Source organism: Equus quagga, chromosome 5 (genome assembly GCF_021613505.1).
Source record: "Equus quagga isolate Etosha38 chromosome 5, UCLA_HA_Equagga_1.0, whole genome shotgun sequence".
Classification (NCBI taxonomy): Eukaryota; Metazoa; Chordata; class Mammalia; order Perissodactyla; family Equidae; genus Equus; species Equus quagga.
This window is the reverse complement of record NC_060271.1, coordinates 77,112,180-77,131,964: the sequence shown is the minus strand read 5'-3', so window position 1 is coordinate 77,131,964 and position 19,785 is coordinate 77,112,180. Positions and strand designations below refer to the sequence as shown.

Below are 19,785 nucleotides of genomic sequence, written 5' to 3'. Positions count from 1 at the left end.
ATTTGAGAAGCCCTGGAACGGAACTCTACTGGAGGAACTGGTACAAAAACAGGTGTCGTTAATAACTGATATAGAAACACTAATGAAAATAGAAACAGTAGTAACTAGGATCTAGTTTGCACCCTCTAACATTTGTAGCATCAGGGGACTTCTCCTCTGTTGGCTACATAAAAAAGAATGAAAACTTTCAACTGAAGTATGGTCTTGGGTAGACAGCTCTCCAGTGCAAGTTCTCTACGAGTCCAGCGCTCGGCCATGCCTAATTTGACAGACCTGGGCAAACTTACAGTTGCAAAAAGTTAAACAAGCTGTATGGAAAATTTTCTTAATTGGAAATAAATTCTGGGATTAAATCTAAGATCTCAGTATCTACTGGAGTATCAACTGAAGTCTCCCAGTTGTTAAGTGATGCATGACTATAATCAAATCAGAAACCCTAAATCTTATGATCAATAAAATCTAAATAGGTCTCCCTGCTATAAAATTTATCAAACAGATTAATTGATGGTTAAATAAGATGCTGTATTTTCCCACTCCTATTGTTAAAGGACATGGGCAGGATTTTTGAAATCCTTTTATGATAGAATGCGAAGATAATATCAGAGCATTTGGAGCCATGTGGACCCATGAAAACTTTTCCATGACGGCCAGAGTAATACTTAGCATTTCCTATATCTGACATCTTACTCTGTTTATAGAGTCCATTTATTTTGATAAGATGCATGAATGAATACAGAAATACAGTCCACAGCTTGGAAAAGTTACAACGTTTGAGCCAAGAACTGCAGCAGAAAGGAATTTCCATTACTGCTTAAAATAGAAAACTATTACATATCACCCAAGAATGAGCAATGTGACCATACATCATTTAAAGGACGACCATCGATGGCTTTGGCAATGCCAAATCTTATGCACAGAACTATTTTCATTTCAATTATTTTGAGTAGACGCTGTGGGCATGCTATTTATATTAAGAAGATAGACAATATTAGTGCAAAACAAAAATTTACTAAAATCAGATATGTCAAACATCTGAGTGCAAAAGCCTAGAAAATTTATACTCAGAATAAATGTGCCATAGGATAATTGATCACATTGTAAATGGAACAAAAGGAGGGGGACTGTAGTGGAATTTTCTAACTGCTTTGTGTTCTATTCAAACACGCTAAGAGCTGGCGTGAGATGACTAAATCGCTGAACACACTCAGCAGCGGGCGGCGGGCCTGGCACTGCCTGAGGTCTGCCGTGCTCTCGCAGGCACGGGCGCATCGCCATCTGCAAAGTGTTCATAGGAACTTTTGGCCCTAAAGTACAACATTCTTGGACTGGAGCTCTTTCATGCAAATCCTCGTCTGTTAAAGGGTATGGGGAGTGACGTGCACGATGGTTCTTTGGGACCCTCTCCACAAAAGTAAATATTCCCTGGCCATTTAAAATACACTTTTAAATAAACAAAATGCCTGCCTGCCTGTACGTAATCTGTTTCCTGTACAATGGAAACATCCCTTAAAAAAATACCCAAACTCAAACTTACTGCTTGGCTGTGCCCAGCACCAGTTCTCAAGCCAGATATATTTTTCATTGTAAACAAATCAATTAACATCATCGTTCTTTAGTCTTTCTTTTTTACAAGCTTATCCCTGAATCAGCTGTTTTGAGATCTTCAAAGAGGGAAAATATCACAAAGATTGGGGTAACTATAAGGAAGCTTAATTCAAGAAAGGAGTCTTTCGTATGCATTGATTAAAAGGAAGGGCCATTGATATGTTTACGGGCTGAACTGTGTCCTGAAAATTCGTATGTTGAAGTCCTAACCCCCAGCACCTCAGAACATGACTGACTTTGGAGACAGGATCTTTAAAGAGGTGATGAAGGTAAAATGAGGTCCCAAGGGTAGACCCTTATCCAATATGACTGGTGTCCTTATAAGAAGGGAGGGTTAGGACACAGACGTGCACATGCAGAGGAAAGACCACGTGAGGACACAGCGGGGAGGTGCCATCCACAAGCCAAGGAGACAGACCTCAGAAGAAACCAAACCGGCAGCTACGGTGATGTTGAACTTCTGGCCACCGGAACCGCGAGAAAATACACGTCTGTTAAGCCCCCCAGTGTGTGGCACTTCATCATGGCAGCCCAGGCAGACAAATACAACAGGTAACTGGAATGGAGAGACCATTCTGAGGACACATGCTCCCAACATACTCCCAGTTGATTTCGTCTCTTCTAGCTGGTCTGGAAGGACATGAGCAAGAGGAGCTCAAACTGTGTGGGAAAAGGTCACTATGTGCCCAAGACATGCAAGACAGAGGAGCAGAGGACAGGCCCGAGAGCAGCTGCAGACGCCTCCCCTCTGGAAGTCTTAAACTTCAGAAGATGGGTGAGCAGGGAGGCCTCTAGTGAGCCATAAACCACACTAACATGGAAACACAACCAGCTCGGGAGGCCTGTGATCTAAGCAAGGATGGAACTTGGCAGAACTTCCTGAGGGAAGAGTGTTCTCCAGAAAGGCGGGGGTGGGCCCTGGGAGGGGTGGGAAAGAGCAGTGAGGATTGCCTGGTGCTGATAATAAAAGACGCAATATTCCAGAAAACAACGATGATGATGGAACATCTCTTTGGCCTAAGAGGATCCTGCCTTTTTAGGGACCATGTGGGGATCTTCTCCCACCTCTGAGCCATCAGGCCAGCGCTTTCTCAGGGGACGGGGCCCTGGTGGAGGGTGCAGAGTCTCACCTTCAGGATGGGAGCCAGGAAGACGGAGATCCCCGTCAGGATGAAGACGATGGTGCCGGTTACTCTCTGCTCCCTGGCGGAGAAGAGCTCATGGTGAGGGTGGCCTGGGAGATACTCCACGGCCAGTCCAGCCCTCTGGCCCTCTGTGGGCATCTGAAGCTTGTGCCCAAGGCCTTGTCGTCTCCTTGCTCCTCATTCCAGAGAGTAAGCCCACTACCAGAGACCCAGCTAACTGGTGCATGGGGAGAGAGGGCATTTTATAGGGGCGTTCAGGAGCTTGTTGAGTGCAGTGGCTAATAGGGTGCATGAGCCAGACTGACTTGGGTGTGGCTCTGCCACTTACTAGTTGTGTGGCATCAGGCATGAGGCTAAATGTCTTTAGCCTCCGTAGAATGGAGATAATGGCTCCTACCCCAGGGGGTTGTTTGAGGATGAAATGGGATATAGAGCTATTATTCCTGCCCTTTGATTATTACTGATCTTATTAGATCCCACATTTGTGGGGCATGACTCATGAGGCTTCGGGCGAAGAGGGCCTGGCTACTGGAGGAGGGCAGGTGTGTTTTCTGATCACCCAGGCACAACCCAGGTGGGAGCTGGGGGCTCTGGGGCAGATTGCTCAGACCCACCCATCTGGGGCTCAGAGGCCCAGGAGGGGACACAGCCCTGACCAGAGAAACCTCTCTTGGGGCAGGCTGGGCAGCCCAGGTATTCTGAGGCAGTAGGGAGAAGCTCTTAGAAGAGCCACTTATGAGAATGCCAGTGTCTGGCGTGGGCTCACCCCGGAGCCCTGAGAGGTGGAAGATGAGCTTCCCCGCCTGAAACAGGTACAGGACCTGGCATGGGGGTGAGAGGAGGGACAGGTGAAGGAACGAGGTGACAGGCCATGGGCCACAGCCCAGGGATGCGAGTGGTCCTGGGAAGGCTTTCTGAGGAAAGGAGATTGAGCAGGACCTGAACCCACAGGAGGGCTTTCGGGGGCAGTGGGGGCAGGGGGTCTTGAAGGGACAGGTCAGAAGGGGCCCTGTGGGGCCCTTGTGTGGCCTACATAGGTGATTGGTGAGAGCGCGTGTTTAGGGGATGGTGGTGTGCTGCTTGGAATCTATAAAGAAAAAAACACCACTTAGAACTGAGTTTTCGTCTCCTTCTTCTCTACCTTTGGGAATATCACTCCCATCTCTGTGGTTCCTGGGCTGTCAGAGCAGGGCCCCTTTTCACCCAAATACTTTGATGGTAAGAAAAATCTGCTTCCCCTCCCCCAACCTGACCACTCCTGCTCAGGTGGTTCCCAGGCCCTGACTCCCACCTACCTGACTCCCAGGAACTGGGGCTGCTCCCCAGGGGCACTGGTCTCCGTCTCCATCTTGAGGCTGTCGATGTGGGCGATGGAGATGACCGTGGCAGCCACGTACCAGGGCAGCCCCATGAAGGAGCATAGGGCCATGAGGATGCCCACCCAGAACAGGTCTAGATGGTAGCCGGCAGACTTCTGCAGGGCAGCAGGAGGGAAGAAGCTGTCTCAGGAGCCTGTTCCTGACCACATGTTGGGGTAGGGTGGGAGAGACAGAAATCTCCCCAAAGCGGCCATCTTTGTGGAACATGTTGGGGGCAGTGGGGCGGTCTCCTGGGCCTTCTAGAAGGTACTCTGAGGGGGCCACCACCCTGAGGTGCTCAGGCCTTACCAACCCCAGAGTTTGGTGAACCAGGGGAAAGTATACAGGCGAAGGAGGAGAGGAGTGTTCAGCCTTGCAGAGGCCCTGGGCTTGGGTCCTTAGGAAGAAGGGTCCTACCCAGTGGCCACAATATCTCCTCAATGAGGGGCCCAGTTGGCACAGGCCCTAGACCCAGTCTAGAGAGGTCCAGATTGGGATGGGAAGAGGGTAGCCTGAATCTCTTCAGAGGCAGGGAGGGGAGTTGCAAGGACCAGGAGGGCTAAGTATGCTCCTCTGCCTCCTGGTTCTGGGTCAATATCCCAGTTAGGATCTTCTCAGACTCCCAAGTTCACTATCAGGAGATGCAGAGCTGGAGGGTCCCTTTGGGAGAAGGAAGCAAGCTGTGCCCAGTGACCCACCCTGGGCTCAGTCTGGTCCTTGGATCAAGTCCCCCTGGCCCTGCTGGCCTTACCCCCATCTGGAGGTCACAGTCCCCTTCCCCAAACCCCAGAACTCCGGTCTTCTGGCCTCATATTTTGCTTCACAAATGGCCCAAAATTTTGACAGCAGCACCATCACCCACTTTCATTCCTCCGACTTTGTGGGAAGAAAGAGGTTGTGCCCTGCTCCTAGCACAGCCTTACCCTCAGCTTGTTCTCCTTCCGGTTGACTATGACGGCCGTGATCTGCTGGTCCATGAAGATCAGGATGGTCACCAGCAGGGCGGGCAGGATGCTCGCCAGGTACACCCACCACGGGTTCTTCCCGAAGGGGGCCACGAACCAGCCTCGGTCAGGCCGCGTGGGCTGAGCGGAGCAAAGGGAGAGGGCCCTTTCCTCTCTCCCTTGTCCCAGTGCACTTGCTGCCCGGGCCCACTCTCCCGTCTCCCCGCCATTCCCCCACCTGGGGTACTTTTCAAGTGCAATCTTTTCCCTTAAAGACGTTGGGCATCTGCAACTTAAAAGAGACCACGGAGGCAGACAGACTACGGAAGGGCGTGGTGTCTGCAGAACTAAGATCATTTGTGGCAGCTGCACTGGGACTGGTTGGGAAACAGGGAGATGCAGGGTCAGAGGGCGCTGGGAGAGAGCTTACAGTCACTGACTGCAAAATAACAAGCAGCAGAGATGCCCACAGGCAAGAATTTGATGGGCCAGTGCCTGACGCTTCTGCCTCTCCTCTGAGTCACCTGTCTGGGGAGCGTTACAGAACTGTCTGTGAGATGCTGGGCATCAATTCAGACGTGCATACTGAGAATAGAGATTATCTACGCAGGAGCTGGACTGAAGTTTATCTTTTGTTTTATTTAAGAGAAATAGGGGGGCCGGCCCAGTGGTGCAGCAGTTAGGTGTGCATGTTCCGCTTCGGTGGCCCGGGATTTGCCAGTTCGGATCCCGGGTGCGGACATGGTGCCGCTTGGCAAGCCATGCTGTCATAGGCATTCCACAAATAAAGTAGAGGAAGATGGGCATGGATGTTAGCTCAGGGTCAGTCTTCCTCAGCAAAAAGAGGAGGATTGGCAGCAGACGTTAGCTCACGGCTAATCTTCCTCAAAAAAATAAAAAAGAAACCCATTGTTTAAAAAATAAAAAGAAATAGGTACTTTAATTTTCAAGGTTAGCATGAGTTTTTGAGATGTGTTTAAGCTACTTAGGAGAACCCTGAAATAAAATTGTGAAGGTCAAGACCTCAAAGGCAAGGAGGGTCAGTTCTAGACCCTGCACCTCCCAGCGCAGGGTAGATGGCTGGTGCTCCTTGTGAGGGAGCAGGCTCAAGCTCAGCTACAGCAAATGGCACCAGCTCTGGACTAATGAGGAGTTTCTGAAGCAATGGTTCTCACACTTGAGCAGGCCCCAAAATCCCCTGGAGAGGCTGGGCCCCATCCCCAGATTTCTGATGCTGTCGATCAGGGTGGGACTGACAAATTGAATTTCTAAAAAGTTCCCAAGAGATGATGTGATGCTGGTCTGGGGACCCCACTTTGAGAATCACTGTACTAAGGGATCATTTTCAACAGATCTCAGGTGGCCCCACTAGAAAACCACCAGGGGTCAGGGAATTGTAGACCCTCAAGTGGAAATAAGGGGCTTCAGCTGGGCTGGGGGGTGCATTCCAGCACCTTCCCTACACCATGACTACACAGCAGGATTTCATTGTGAATATGTCCCCAACCCACCGTGTTGGAGGATCACTCCCTGGGAGGCTGTGTAGAGGAAGGGCGGGGCATACACAGAGAACCCACATGGTTGCTTAGCAGAGAGGAGATGAAAGTTTGATCAGTGTAGAGGGGAAAGGATCGGCAGCTGGTGGGCAGGCAGAGCAACTGCCCAGAGCAGGGGTCGGGAGCCAACCTTGATGACACTGGGCACGTGCAGCTTGGGGGTTGCCAGGCCGAAACAGGCATCGATTCCACAGAACAGCAGGATGGAGAAGATAATGGAAAAGTCAGCTACCAGGGCCCGGACCTGCAGAAAGGTGAGCCAGTGAGTGAAATACCCCGCCACCTCAAGGCGGACCCAGTTCTCAGGCAGCAAATTGGAGAAGTGTTAAGAGCTTGGGCTCTGAAGTCGGCAGACCAAGACTCAAATCCTGGCTCTGCCCTGCCAGAAGGCTGACCTTTGGGAAGCATGTCATCTCTTGGAGCCTCAGTTTTCTGATCTGTAAAATGGAGATAATGATAGACCTACCTCATAGGCTTCAGCGAGCTATGACACAGTCAGAGGGCTTGGCACATAACGGCCAAAGTGGGAATTGTTATTATCCATGTGGCGTGGTAGCCATTGCTGAAGATATTTTCTGGAATGACAGACTGAACTAGGTCACCCATCAGGGGTGGCAAGGGCAAGGGTTGAAGGAAATCTGAGCTCCTAAAAACCTGTGACAGATTGTTGCACTGCCACCTGAGATGGGAGGGAGGCCCCCAACTCTGCTGGGGACTCCCAGCTACTCTCAGACCTTCTGTCCACTAAGAGTCCTTCACTCTTTTTTTTTTTTTTGAGGAAGATTAGACCTGAGCTAACATCTGCTGCCAACCCTCCTCTTTTTGCTAAGGAAGACTGGCCCTGAGCTAACATCTGTGCCCATCTTCCTCTACTTTATATGTGGGACGCCTGCCACAGCATGGCTTGCTGAGTGGCGCCATGTCCGCACCCGGGATCTGAACTGGCAAACCCCAGGCGACCAAAGTGGAACGTGTGAACTTAACTGCTGTGCCACCGGGCCTGCCACGAGTCCTTCGCTTTTGCTCCTCTGTTTCCAGGTTCGGATCTCACCTCCCTGGCCTCTGACTGCCCTTCCTCACTGACGTCCACTCTGCCACCTTTTCCATATCTCTCCAGAGACAGCAATTTCCAGAGAACAGCAGGAGAGAAGTTGGCAAGGACAGGGGCAGGTGATGGCACACTGAATTCATTCCCTGTACCCTCTACCCCTCTTTAAAATTGTTAATAAAATAACATATATAATTAATTAGAAACCCACATCGTGTAAAAAGCTAAGTCCCCACCTCACCTTTCCCCACTCCAGTCCCCGCTTCCTGATACACCCACGTGTGTCAGCTTGATGTCAGTTGTTCTGGTGGTTTCCTGCAAGTCATTAACTAATATGCTGATACTTCTTATATTTTGATTTACTGATTTAAGGCATTATGTGTTAAGGATCTAGCCTGCTTGTGCTAGCCCTCCTGCCCTTTCCTCATTCCTAATCTTTGAGAGTTATTTTTAAACTCCTTCTTTGGGTTTCCTTTGTACTTTTAAGTTACATAATTAAACCTCTCTTCCCACTAACTTTTGCCAATATCTCTCATTCTCCATCACGTCAGGTGAGGCCCCTGTCTTGACAACACGGGAACCCAGTTCTCTCTGACTCCAAGTCTGTGCTTGTAAGTTGAAACCCATCGTGAGCCAGCGCTGATATGGTGTCCATCCTGTCAGTAGGCCAGAACCCTCTCGGGGAGACCTCGTGCATGGTCTGCCTGTAGGTCCCCTCCTACCTGCAGGATGAGCTTACCTTGGTAGGGAAATAGCGGCTGAATTTGAACTTCTTCAGGGTCAGGGTCATGGAGTACGTCCCGAAGAAAAGGATGAAAGACATGAGAGCCAGGTCTGGGACGAACTGGCAGGAGTTCCCGAGCAGGCGCCCACCGTAGTTCAGACACTCCTTCTTGCTCAGCAGGGACCAGTCCAGCGCTGTGAGGTTAAGGGGGTTGTACTTGGAGACCAAGCACAGGAGAGAAAGGGTCAGGACCTTCCTGGCAGGTCAGCAGTGTCCTCCCCTCTGCAGTCTCCAGGCAGCCCACAACCCCCTCCCACCCTCTGAGGGGCCCCAGCCCTCCTGCCCCACGATAGTGCCCAGCAACAGAGTGATGTTCCTGGGGACAGGCTGCTTCAAGGAATGACAAGCAGGAGGCTCCCTGGGAAGACAGGATCTGACAAGTGTTCTTCACTGTGTTCTAGGATGCACTGTTTGGTTAGTGAGGAAGAACAGCGCAGAGGCTGGGATGCCCTCTCCCTCAGCAGGCCTGGCCCCCAGCTCAGTCAGTCAACCACTGTTGGCACCTCCTTCCTGGAGTGCCTCACGTTTATCCTCCCCTTCCTTCCCTTATGCACACCCTTTCACGTATTGGGGCTCACACCCGACCCTTGTCAGACCTCTCTTGGGTCAGTCACTTCAGTCATTGCCCCTTTTGGGGCCCCAGATGCCTAAAATCCAGGGCACACATAATTTTATATATATACAGTCGTATGTTGCTTAACATTCTGATGGGGATATGTTCTTAGAAATGCATTGTTAGGTGATTTCATTGTTGTGCAAACATCATAGACTGCACTTACACAAACCTGGATGGTATAGCCCACTACACACCTAGGCTGTATAGTACTAATCTATGGGACCACTGTCATATATGGGGTCTGTCATTGACTGAAATGTCATTATGTGGCTTATGACTGTATGAATATATATGATAACATATATAATAACATATATTCATACATATATGTTCCTAAGCATATATATGTGTGTACATATATATATGTGTGTATTCACCTATATGTTTTTAAGTATATAAAAGGAGGAATAAAATAAGTAATTTATAAGAAAATTTAATGTATATTTTAAAAAATTAACATGTAATGTTCAGGAACCTATATAAGGAAGTAAACAGATGCTTGCAACTAGCTACACTGGATGTTTGGATTAAGAGAAGGGTGGTAGTATGATAGAATAATGGTCCCCAGTGAATCAGGCCTCCTGGGTCCACACTCCTTGGCAATGTGACCCCTCCCATCAAAAGGTGAAGTCTATTTCTCCTCCCCTTTGAATCTGGGCTGGCCCTGGGCCTGCTTAGACCAAGAGAATGGGGAGGAAGTGGCTCTGAGCAGGTTCTGAGTCTAGGCCTCAAGAGGCCTTGCAGTGTTTGCTCTCACCCTATTGGGTCCCTGAGACCGCCAAGCTATGAAAAAGCTCAGGGTCAGAGAAAACCGCATGGAGGGGCCCAGCCATGTGCTGAACGTCAGCTGCATGCCTCAGTCACTGCAGCGATTAGAAACGCCCCCTGCAGGGTAGCAGGCCTCTGCCCGTCTCTGGTCTGGGCTCCCTCCTCGCCCATCTCTCGAGGTTTCCCTGTTCCATCCCCCATCCTCACGCTGTCTCGACCGGTGGTCCCCGCACCGTCCTCGGAACAGGTTTTATGCTTTTCCCCCTGTGCCCTCTGTCTCTGCTGGTCCCTCAGCCTGGAATGTGCTTCTGTCTACAGAACCAACTTTTCCAACCTTGAAGACCAGATCGTGTTCCACTTTCTCCATGAGGCTCTCCCTGACCTCCAGCTTGCAGGTGCCTCCTGCCTCCAGGGCTGGAAGGACACATTGGGCTGGTATTTGACACATGGCATGCTCTGCTTGTGCTATCCCATTACTTCTCAGGTTCGTCTCCACAAGCTTATTGCAGGCCAGTTGGAGCAGGGGGCCACGTCTGTTCCTTACGTCTTTTTAGCCCTCACAGTGTGCACAGCACCTTTCATACAATAAGTATTCAGACATAGCCACCAACTGATTCCATTCTCCCCCCGTCAAAATCAGATATTTGAAAAACCTTAGGTTAACTTGCCAACTGAGCAGCCAGCTGCCTGTGCAGGAGTGACTGAAGGAGCAACCTCAGGGCCACTGAAAGTCCAACCATCTCCCCCAAGGCCTTCCAGGGCTGCCCTTTGCCTGGTTTTGGATTCCCACCATTGGAGCCACAGGCTGGGCACCACCTCTTGTGGGCCACTGCACATCATTATTGGGAGAGAGACAAGATCCGGGGGCCAGGGACTCAAGAGCACAAAGGACAGATCAGATTCAGGTAGGGCGGGTGGAGCATTAATAAACTTTCTGGGGCTGGGTGGGAATTGGGATCCTAAGTAGAAATTGCAGGAAGAGGTAGAAAGATGGATGGGAAACTTCACGTACAGCTCCATTTTTGCAGCCCTGCTTACTATTCCTAACCTCTACCGCCCCTTCGTGTGTGTGTGTGTGTGTGTGTGTGTGTGATATTTATGCACATGGATCTAATGGAATGAGGCACGTTTTAAAATGGAATTTTGACAGTTTGTACTTAAAAGAAAGATATGCATTTAAAAAGTTTCACAGGTGACCCTGAAGGACAGCTGGGGTTGACCTCTGCAAGTCTGGGTTGTTACAAGATGGTCTCGGTTTCCTAACTTTTCCCTCTCTATCGACAAACGGCAGCTCTCAAATGACTGACGTAAGAGGAAAGGACTTACCAGAGAAGAGTTGGTGTTTGGTGGCAGCAGGGCTGAAGCATTGAACACAGTTGTATTTGCTGTGGATGAGCACAGGACATGGGGAAGGGTCAGCAGCTGCTGGGCCTGGAGCCTGCGACCCCCTCTCCTGGGCCCCCACCCTTTCCCATCTCCCTCCTGTTCCTTTGAGCCAAGGACTGGCTTCCATTGTGAGGGCAGCTCATCGCACCCCCGCCCCTCTTCACTCTCCTCACTTTGCCCAGTGAGGGCAGGGGTGGTGGAGGGAGCCCGTGCCACAGCTCTGACAGACCAGCTGGGCCCAGCTAGGACAGCTCCTGTCTGATGCTCAAGGGCTGGCTTTAAAAAATGAAGTGCGGAATCTGCTGCCAAGACAAAGTGCCAACACAAGTTGGTGGATAATGTGCCTTGTGAATCCCTACCAGTCACTGGACCCACGTCTGTGCTCTATGACTTAAAAAACATTTTCAAAGAACTTACTCTATGCTATGCACTAAGCAAAACCTTTAGACACATCATCTTGCTAAGTTCCTACATCCCCAAGAAGTCTCCCCATTTTAAAGATGAGGTAACTGAGGCCCAGAGAGGTTAAGTAACCTGCCCATTGCCCAAGGTCACACAGCTCATACTTGGGGGAGTCATGCTCCATAGCAGGCAGGCTGGCCCAGAGCCATACACCTCCCAACTCTACACAGCAAGCGTCCTTCCCTGCTCCGCTCCTCTCCACATACGCTTCCCTTCTCTCCCGCCTCCTTCATATCTGCTTTTTTTTTTTTTAGGTCAGCTGGGCCTGTAAGGACTTGTTTATCTTCTCCAATCTGCGCCTTGAATACAAGCCAAGGAAGATTAAACCCAGGTCCAGGACCTGAAGGAGAATCAGGAAGCCAAAGGCACTGCTCTCAGCTGTTTGCCCCACATCCCTCGTCCGGGCACTCCCCTTCCCCAGCCTCAGTGTCCCTAACCGTAAGGGGAGAATAGGAGGGCTCCCTTCAGGGGCCACAAGAAGAGTTGAGAGGAACTGTAATCCCCTCCCTGGGGGGTGCAGCCATTCATTACAAAGGCAGGCCTTGGAGGGCCGTCTTGCTGCAGCACTGCACGGGTGCAGGAGAAGGGCCAGGTCCTCCTCGCCTTCCCCCTCCGAGTGAAGGCCGACTAAGTGTTCCTCTGCAGCGGTTCTGGGGGAGGAGGAGGGGGGCCCAGCAGCCAGTTTACTGGAAATGCACTGCAGGCCCCACTGACTTCTGTGGCTGTGGTTAGGGACCTAGAGGGCAGAAGAGGCTATTCTTGAAGCTTCTTTGACCTCCAACAAGCTGTCATGGGAAGATGGGATCACAGGGCCCCTCTATGTTGCCTGCTTCTGGGGCGGTTGCAGCTGGGAGTGGCTAAGGCATTCAGCCTTGACCCAGGGCAGAATATTCCTAGAAGCTCTACAAATCCAGAGGTTTGTTACAATTATCAGGAAGAAAACTTCACTTACTAGAAACGAGGACATCTGCTGCCCTCTACTCCCACCACTGACCAAGAGAACATGACACACAATTAACAACAGAGCAGAGAAGGTGGGCAAGAAGGCTGACTTGGGGCTACCCACGTGAACGCTCATGGACTCCCACCTAACGCTTGAGCCTGGCGAGTTCCCACGCCTTCCTATGGCCCCAGGTTGTCAGACCAGACATTCCTTTGATGTCTTCTGCTTAGGCTTAGCCATTCTTTTGTATCAAGAACTTTGTAGGATTTATCTGAAAGCCACTTTGAGATGAAGAAGGAAGAAATATAACATGGAAAATTCCAGAGAGGGTCTGAGTATCAAATATTTTAAAACTCTAGTGTTTACAAAGTGGTACTCACTTGGGATTGAAAGCAGCCCAGTCAGTGTGTGCAGCATCCATAAACAGAATACAAATCAGTTACAATGGAAACAAGATTAAATTTAAAAAGAGTGTGCCCCCAAACAAGATCGTATGAGGAAGAGTGACAAAGAGTGGTAGTGTGCCACAGTCAGACTGGGTTTTGCAGTAAAACCAGGAAATTGGAACAATTAGCAAGCAAGTGGCCATAGACTGTGAAAGAAACCCTCCTCAGTTAGTTCCCCCTTCCCCAGTCTCCTAAAGGTCTAGAACTTTCCCTTTCATATTCTGCTAATCAAAACTAACTTGTCCTGGTTCTGGCTCCTTTACTCTGAAGAAAGTGAACATCTATGGCTCAGTATTGCTAATTAATAGTTCAAGAGAGCTGTAGTTCTCAAACCTAAGCATGCATCAGAATCACCTGGAAGGCTTGTTAACATATTGCTGTCCCTACCCTAGAGTTTCTAATTCACCAGGTCTTGGGGGGGGCCCAAGAATTTGCATTTCTAACAAGTTCCCAGATGGTGCTGATGCTGCTTCCAGGGACAACTATGGCAACAGCATGGCCCAAAAGAATGAGGCGACATCAGGCACCTGGGAAAGGCCAGAGGGGGCGCTATTTGGAGGCAGGTGGATTCTGTGAGGGCCCTCAGATCCTACCTTGTATGTTCCTACATCCCCTGTTCCTAGGGAACCCCTCTGTTTGATTTCTCCTGTGGGCAGATGATGCTCAGAATGGCTGAAGCTCCCCATGTGACCCCAGAACTTGGACCACTTCTGAAAGAGATCAAGGACGTGTACTTCCAAAAGCCATGTTTGCAGGAACACTTGTGTTCAGTGCGATGAATCCACAGTCCAGAGGACATGAGCAGCAAATGGGAGTGCCCTGATGGGGCCCACAGAGGCAGAATTTGCTCTAGGGCAGAACAAAAAGGGCCTGCAGGTAGGGTCTCCTCAATCCCCTGTGCAAGCAACATGTCATGGCCCAGGACAAAGGACAACTTCACCTATTGTTGGATTTTAATGGAATAACTCAAAATTGGTGATAGAAAAAGTGAAAGAAAAAAATTAAGTCTCAACTTCATTACAAAATCAGTATAGTGACAGAGGAAGAGAGGGTACAACCAAAACCACACTCTCTAAGGTCAGGACACCTTTATCTTCCACAAGGCCTAGGCTAAAGTGGGGTGCACAATCATTGTGCAGCCAATATTTTTGATTGACTTATGATCAATTTTTTATGGATAGTATGTATTAAAGGGCTGAACAACACCGTATCTACTTATTTCCTCCATCCCAATTTGAAAACTTCACAAGAGTTCCATGAGACTGGCAGGGCCAGCGTTGATGTCCCTCTTTTACAGCTAGGCACACTGACGTTCAGTGTGACATTGGGTCATCCCTGGACCCCAGTTTGCTCTTTGAATCCAGCCTGGTGGTGCTCAGAGATATATGAATGGGTCTCCAGCCCCTGCTCTGTAGCATCCTGGGCACTCTGAGCACATCCCACTAAAGGCTCTTTGGGGCACGATTATGACTGTGAAGGAGGCCAGGGGTTCAGACTATGGGAAGCCCTAACTTACAGGTGACAGTTTTTGGGCAGAAAAGAACTTCACGGGAGTGGTACTGAGAATTATCACACAGTTGATTGATTCAGCCTCCCACCCAGTGCAGGGATCCTTTTTATAACACCCTTGGCAGATGGACATCCACGTAGTGGCTAAGTAGCTTGCTACCACCCAAGGGGGCCAATAGTTCTTAGGATGGCAGCTCCCACTGTTGGAAGTTCTTCCCTGAATTCAGCCAGCATCTGGCTCCCTGGAGCTTCTGCTCCTCAGTCTTGTTCTGCATCCTGAAGTTACACAGGGTGAATATGACTCCCTGTGACATGACTGTCCTTCTCTGATACCTCTCTAAGAAGCTGAATAACCTCAGATTTTCCAACAGTTCTTCAAATGACATGATTGCCAGGCCCTTTCCAACCCTGACCAGCCCTCTACCCTGGACATGTCCTCATCTGTAGGTGTGGTCTCACCTTACAGTGTATGGGAACACATTGGCAGTGATGTGTCAGGGAGAGCTCATGGTGTCATGCATTCATGGAGCTGGGAGGGACTTGGACCCCATCTGGTCTACCTCTGGCCTGGAGCAGGAAACCCTGGGCAGCATTCTTGACAGGTATGGGCTCCACATTACCCCACACTGAGGAAAAGCATGCCTTCTTCCCTTCATGGGGTATCTCTGCTCCCTTCTGATTATAACCCTGGGTTCTGGTATTGTGACCCTCATTGGAGCTACTGTTCCTTGGTTTCCTTCCAAAAACTGAGTTCAAGACCCTTCATTTGCTCCCTTCAGACAGTCAGCCCCTGGCTGAACAGCTCCTCCCAGGAAAGCTCATTCTCTTGCATTTGAGTAGAGAGCTGCGGGGAGGGCGGGCGGGGGGCCCAGGGCACGTCTAGGGTTACCGGTCACCTGTATCCGGGGCGACGCACTCGCATTTGTAGGTGGTGATGGAGTCGGGCTTGAAGTCCATGTTGATGGGGTAGTACTTGAAGGCACCGATCATCTTCTTGATGGCATCGTAGATGAAGATGAAGCTGATGAGGGTGGAGAAGCCCTCCTCGGTGAAGCGGGTGATATACTTGATGATAAAGCTGGCGTCTGTGGCCACCAGGATAAGGCACTGGATGGCTGAGTGTAGGCCAATCCAGAGGCGGAACTCCATGTAGTCCAGGCCATTGCCTCTGGAAGGCAGAGGGAAGCGAGGGGCCTCCAGCCCAGGGCCCTTGGCTGTGCTCAGCTCCCCAGACCCACCCTAAGTGGTTCATTTGCCCCTCTTGTGGCACAGATGCCCTCCTAGGAACTGCGAGAGGACTAAGGACAGGGACAGTTCCTGGGTGAGGATGTCTGGTCTTTGAGAATTCTGGGAAAGGATCTCATGGGGGTAGGAGGAAGGTGCTAAGTCATCACAGTTCTCACACATTTGGTAACAAACACCCAGAGTGAACAAAAAGCAGGGAATTTCAGGATGACAGAGCTGGAACAGGCCTTAGAAATGACCTCACGTTGTAGATGAGGCAACTGAGCCCAGAGTGGTGACTAGAACTGCCTGGGTCAGGCTGTAGCCTTCTGACCTCCAGCGAGACTTTTCCTACACTGCCCTGAGTTCCAAGGCGTAAACTGCTCATGAGCAGTGTGGTGTGAGTTGTCTCCTCTTGTCTTGCCTGGATTTATCCCTATCCCTGTGCTAATCTGCACTAAAATGGCTTAAAGGCAGGGAGCTGGAGGGAATCAGGAGGGACCTCCTGGCAGTCCTTCCCAAGGTAAAGCCAGCTTTGTTACCACCTCACCCCTGCGTCCCCATTGGGGCTGTTCTCCGCCCCAGCTCTGGCCCCAGGTGTGGGAGCAGGCACTGGGGGCCACCAATGTGCACCTACTTGCTGAAGTCAAAGAGGAGCTTCTCGAAGATGAGGATGGGCCCTGTGCTGCTGAGGATGATGAGAGGCTGTCCCGAGAAGAGGCAGAACAAGGAGCCGGCCATGGCAGTGCCCAGGAAGCTCTCCATCACTCCCTGGGGGCACAAGGAGTGTGAAGCTCAACAGAGGCAGGAGAAGAGGTCTCTGAGCACAGGCTAGAAGCCAGTTATCTCCCCAAGGGCCCCAGTCACAGGGCTCGCCCTTTATTCTGGGCCCTTTCCTCCCAAAATTCTGCTCCCCATTTCCTACTCCATAATCCCTATCATCGCAAATTCACTCTTTCTAATTCTGTTTGGATAAAGGTCTCCTGTGACTTCCTTTTGGCACTGTAGGGCTTAGAAAATGGGCCTGCCAATGGACATGCCTCTCCTAAGCCATTCTACTCCCAGAGGACAGCCCATTTATTCATTCAAAAATCTCTTAGGTGCTTTTAGAGGTCAGATCATTCACTCATTCAAAATCCATTAAGTGCCTAATTGTACTATGTACAAGGCATTGTACTAGATAGTGAGGACCGATCAGTGAACAAGATAATGTATCTTCAGTCCAGTGGGAGATACAGACAAGTTCCCAACAGGCTGTCTCAACCTTAGCACTATCGACATTTCGGGTTAGATAATTCTTTGTTGTGGGGGATGTCCTGTGCATTCCTGACCTCTCCCCACCAGATGTCAGTAGCATCCCTCTCCCGGTTAGAACAACCAAAACTGTCTCTAGATGTTGCCAAATGTCTCCTGGGGGGTCAAAATGGTCCCTTGTTGAGAAACACTGCCAAGGAGTGTGATAAACTGCACTAAGTTCAGGGTGCCATAGGGGCACACAGGAGGAGTGAAGGGGTGCTGAGGAAGCCCTCTCAAGAAGCAGATACGTAGAAGCTGAGACCCAAAACTTGAGCAGGGAATTGACCAGGAAAAAAGGGCAAGTGGAGTGATGAGAAAGAGTGTCTCAGGAAGAGGGAACAGTGTATACAAAGGCTGGAGCTGAAAGGGAGGATGGCTTTGAAGAACTGGAAGATGATCAGGATTGATGGAAAACAACGCAGAATGGTTGAGGAGAACAGGAATCTGAGAAAGGGCCACGTGGGAAAGCGGGATTTATGAGTCAAGGATGATGTCTGGGCAGCTGGGTGAACCATGGTGTCACCCACTATGCTGGGGAAGGGCCGGGGAGCAGCAGGTCTAGAGGGAAGGTAATGCATGCAACGTTGGCCCTGTGAGTGGGGTTCCCGAGGGTCAGCCATGTGGTCAAGCCCAGAAGGCAGCTAGATATTAGACCTGCAGCTCAGGAGAGTGGTGTGGGATGGAGACAGGCCTTCATCTCAGTTTATCTGGGAAAGTGAGTCTTCACATTGGTGCTCCGAGCTTTTCAATGGTTCTACCCTGAAGGCCCTCACCAGCAAAGACCCTTGCCTGGGTCTTGGGCTAGTGTCTCTGCTGAGCTGATGTTTACCCCAGGGAGGCCTGTGTTGTTGTCATGGAAACAGCTTACCATCTTTCTACATCTGTCTTAACTCCAAGTTAAGAATTAAAGCTGGGTTAAAAAAAAATAGTGTAGGGAGAAGGCCACAATTTTCACTTCAATAAATTGTGCTGATTAAATCCATTCAAACATCAGTGGGAACAGTATCAAATAACAAAGTAGATGATTCCCCTTAAAAGTTTGATCTATTTACATCATCCTTAAGTTTGGTATTTATTAACATGATTTAACTTCAGATCTTTTTAATAATGTTGGCTTATTATTTTTTTGAAGGGTAAAGAAAACTGATGGTCTGAACTGGTCGGTGGATGAAATCCAAACCTTGGTTTGGGGATTACCAGAGGGCGCTCCTTGCCACTAACTGGTAGCAGCAGATTTTACTGAGGTTTGCACTTATAGCCCGAGCTCGCACACACCTGATAATTGTCAGTGGCATCCCCCAGAAGCCCACCAAAGGTGATCGCGTTGGTGATGCAGCCGAGGTAGATGAATAGGATGGCAGAGATGGACTGAATATGGAAGCCGTCATAGAAGTCACTTAGGAACCAGGGCAGCTTCCTCTTGACATCCAGAAGCAGGCCACCGAAGAACCTGCTTGAGACAGGCCCAGGAGCTGCTTTCTCACCAGACACCAGTGCAGGGGCAGGGCTATTTACAGGAGTCTGCAGAGCCTGGGGCGAGGGAGGGAACTTGACCAGGGATAGATGGGAACAGAGACTTTCCACCAGACCATTTAAGACCAAGGAAGAACTCTCACAGGACTAATAGTTGGTGGTCGGTGCTGTCCGCACTGGGAAGGGTGGTCATAGACAGCTGGATGGGAGAGGGACGGTCTGATGGGCATATGTCCTGGGGGAGACCTAACATTCCACGGGGAATGGAAATCCTGAGGTCCACAGATGGCCGTCCTCCTCACGTCCCTGATTAGCAGCAAATGTGTCCAACTTCACAAGATAGAGACAGCCCAGATTATAACACAGATTCATCAAGGGCAGGTTCTGAACCAAAGAACTGAGCAGATTCTTTGCTCTCTGGAACAACTGAGTCCCGCTGCCTTGATGCTTAGGGACAGTGTTTATTGAGGACGCTATTACCATAGCTCCTAACACAATGCTTAGCATGCACAGGATTTCCCAACCTCAGAGCTAATGAAGTTTTGGACTGGATAACACTTTGTTGTGGGGGCTGTCCTGTGCATTATAGGATGTTGAGCAGCATCCCTCACCTCTATCCACTAGACGCCATTAGCATCTCCCCTTCAGTTGTAACACACAAAAATGTCTCTGGACATTGCCAAATGTCTCCTGTGTGGAGGGTGGGGGTGTGGATGGGGTTGGGAAAGTCAACCCAACTTGAGAACCTGTGGCTGGCATAAAGCCAAAGGCATATAAACCATGACTCCATTCTCAAAGTCATGATTTACACACAGCTTTGTAGGGCCATGTCCTTTCCTAAATTCAGGTCAACCTGAGTTAGTCCAAGAGCTAGCAAAGAAACCCAAGCCAGAAATTTCTTCTCTTGTTATCTAAAAAAATAAAATAAATAGTTTTAAAATAGGTAACATAAGGTTAAGAAAAAAATCCAAAGGGTAGTGTTATGGATTGAATTGTGTTCCCCAAAAAGATATATCAAAATCCTAACCCCCAGTACCTGTGAATGTGACTATATTTGGCAATAAGGTCTTTGCAAGTGTAATCAAGTTAAATGAAGTCGCTGGGGTGGGCCCTGATCCAATATGACTGGTGTCCTTATAAAAAGAGGAAAACGCTCCATGAAAACAGAGACACAGGAGGGAGTCATATGATGACAGAGGCAGAGATCAGCTGATGCAGCTGC

The 19,785-nt window shown here is 49.8% G+C and overlaps 1 protein-coding gene across 6 annotated transcripts in view; it reads right to left on the bottom strand.

Annotated features, from left to right (window-relative positions):
- Positions 1-19,785, bottom strand: part of SLC4A5 (solute carrier family 4 member 5) — a 116,062-nt gene that overhangs the window by 13,146 nt on the left and 83,131 nt on the right. For all 6 annotated transcript variants that reach the window (XR_006888580.1, XM_046660727.1, XM_046660728.1 and 3 more), the window contains 9 exons: positions 18,366-18,540; positions 16,432-16,565; positions 15,467-15,738; positions 11,151-11,209; positions 8,396-8,596; positions 6,739-6,852; positions 5,032-5,193; positions 4,046-4,224; positions 2,736-2,808 (listed from right to left, as the gene is read on the bottom strand). Coding sequence is in view for 5 of the 6 variants with exons in the window: in XM_046660727.1 (XP_046516683.1) it covers positions 2,736-2,808; positions 4,046-4,224; positions 5,032-5,193; positions 6,739-6,852; positions 8,396-8,596; positions 11,151-11,209; positions 15,467-15,738; positions 16,432-16,565; positions 18,366-18,540 (1,369 nt within the window). In the remaining variant the exon portion in view is untranslated. The remainder of the gene's footprint in view (positions 1-2,735; positions 2,809-4,045; positions 4,225-5,031; positions 5,194-6,738; positions 6,853-8,395; positions 8,597-11,150; positions 11,210-15,466; positions 15,739-16,431; positions 16,566-18,365; positions 18,541-19,785) is intronic.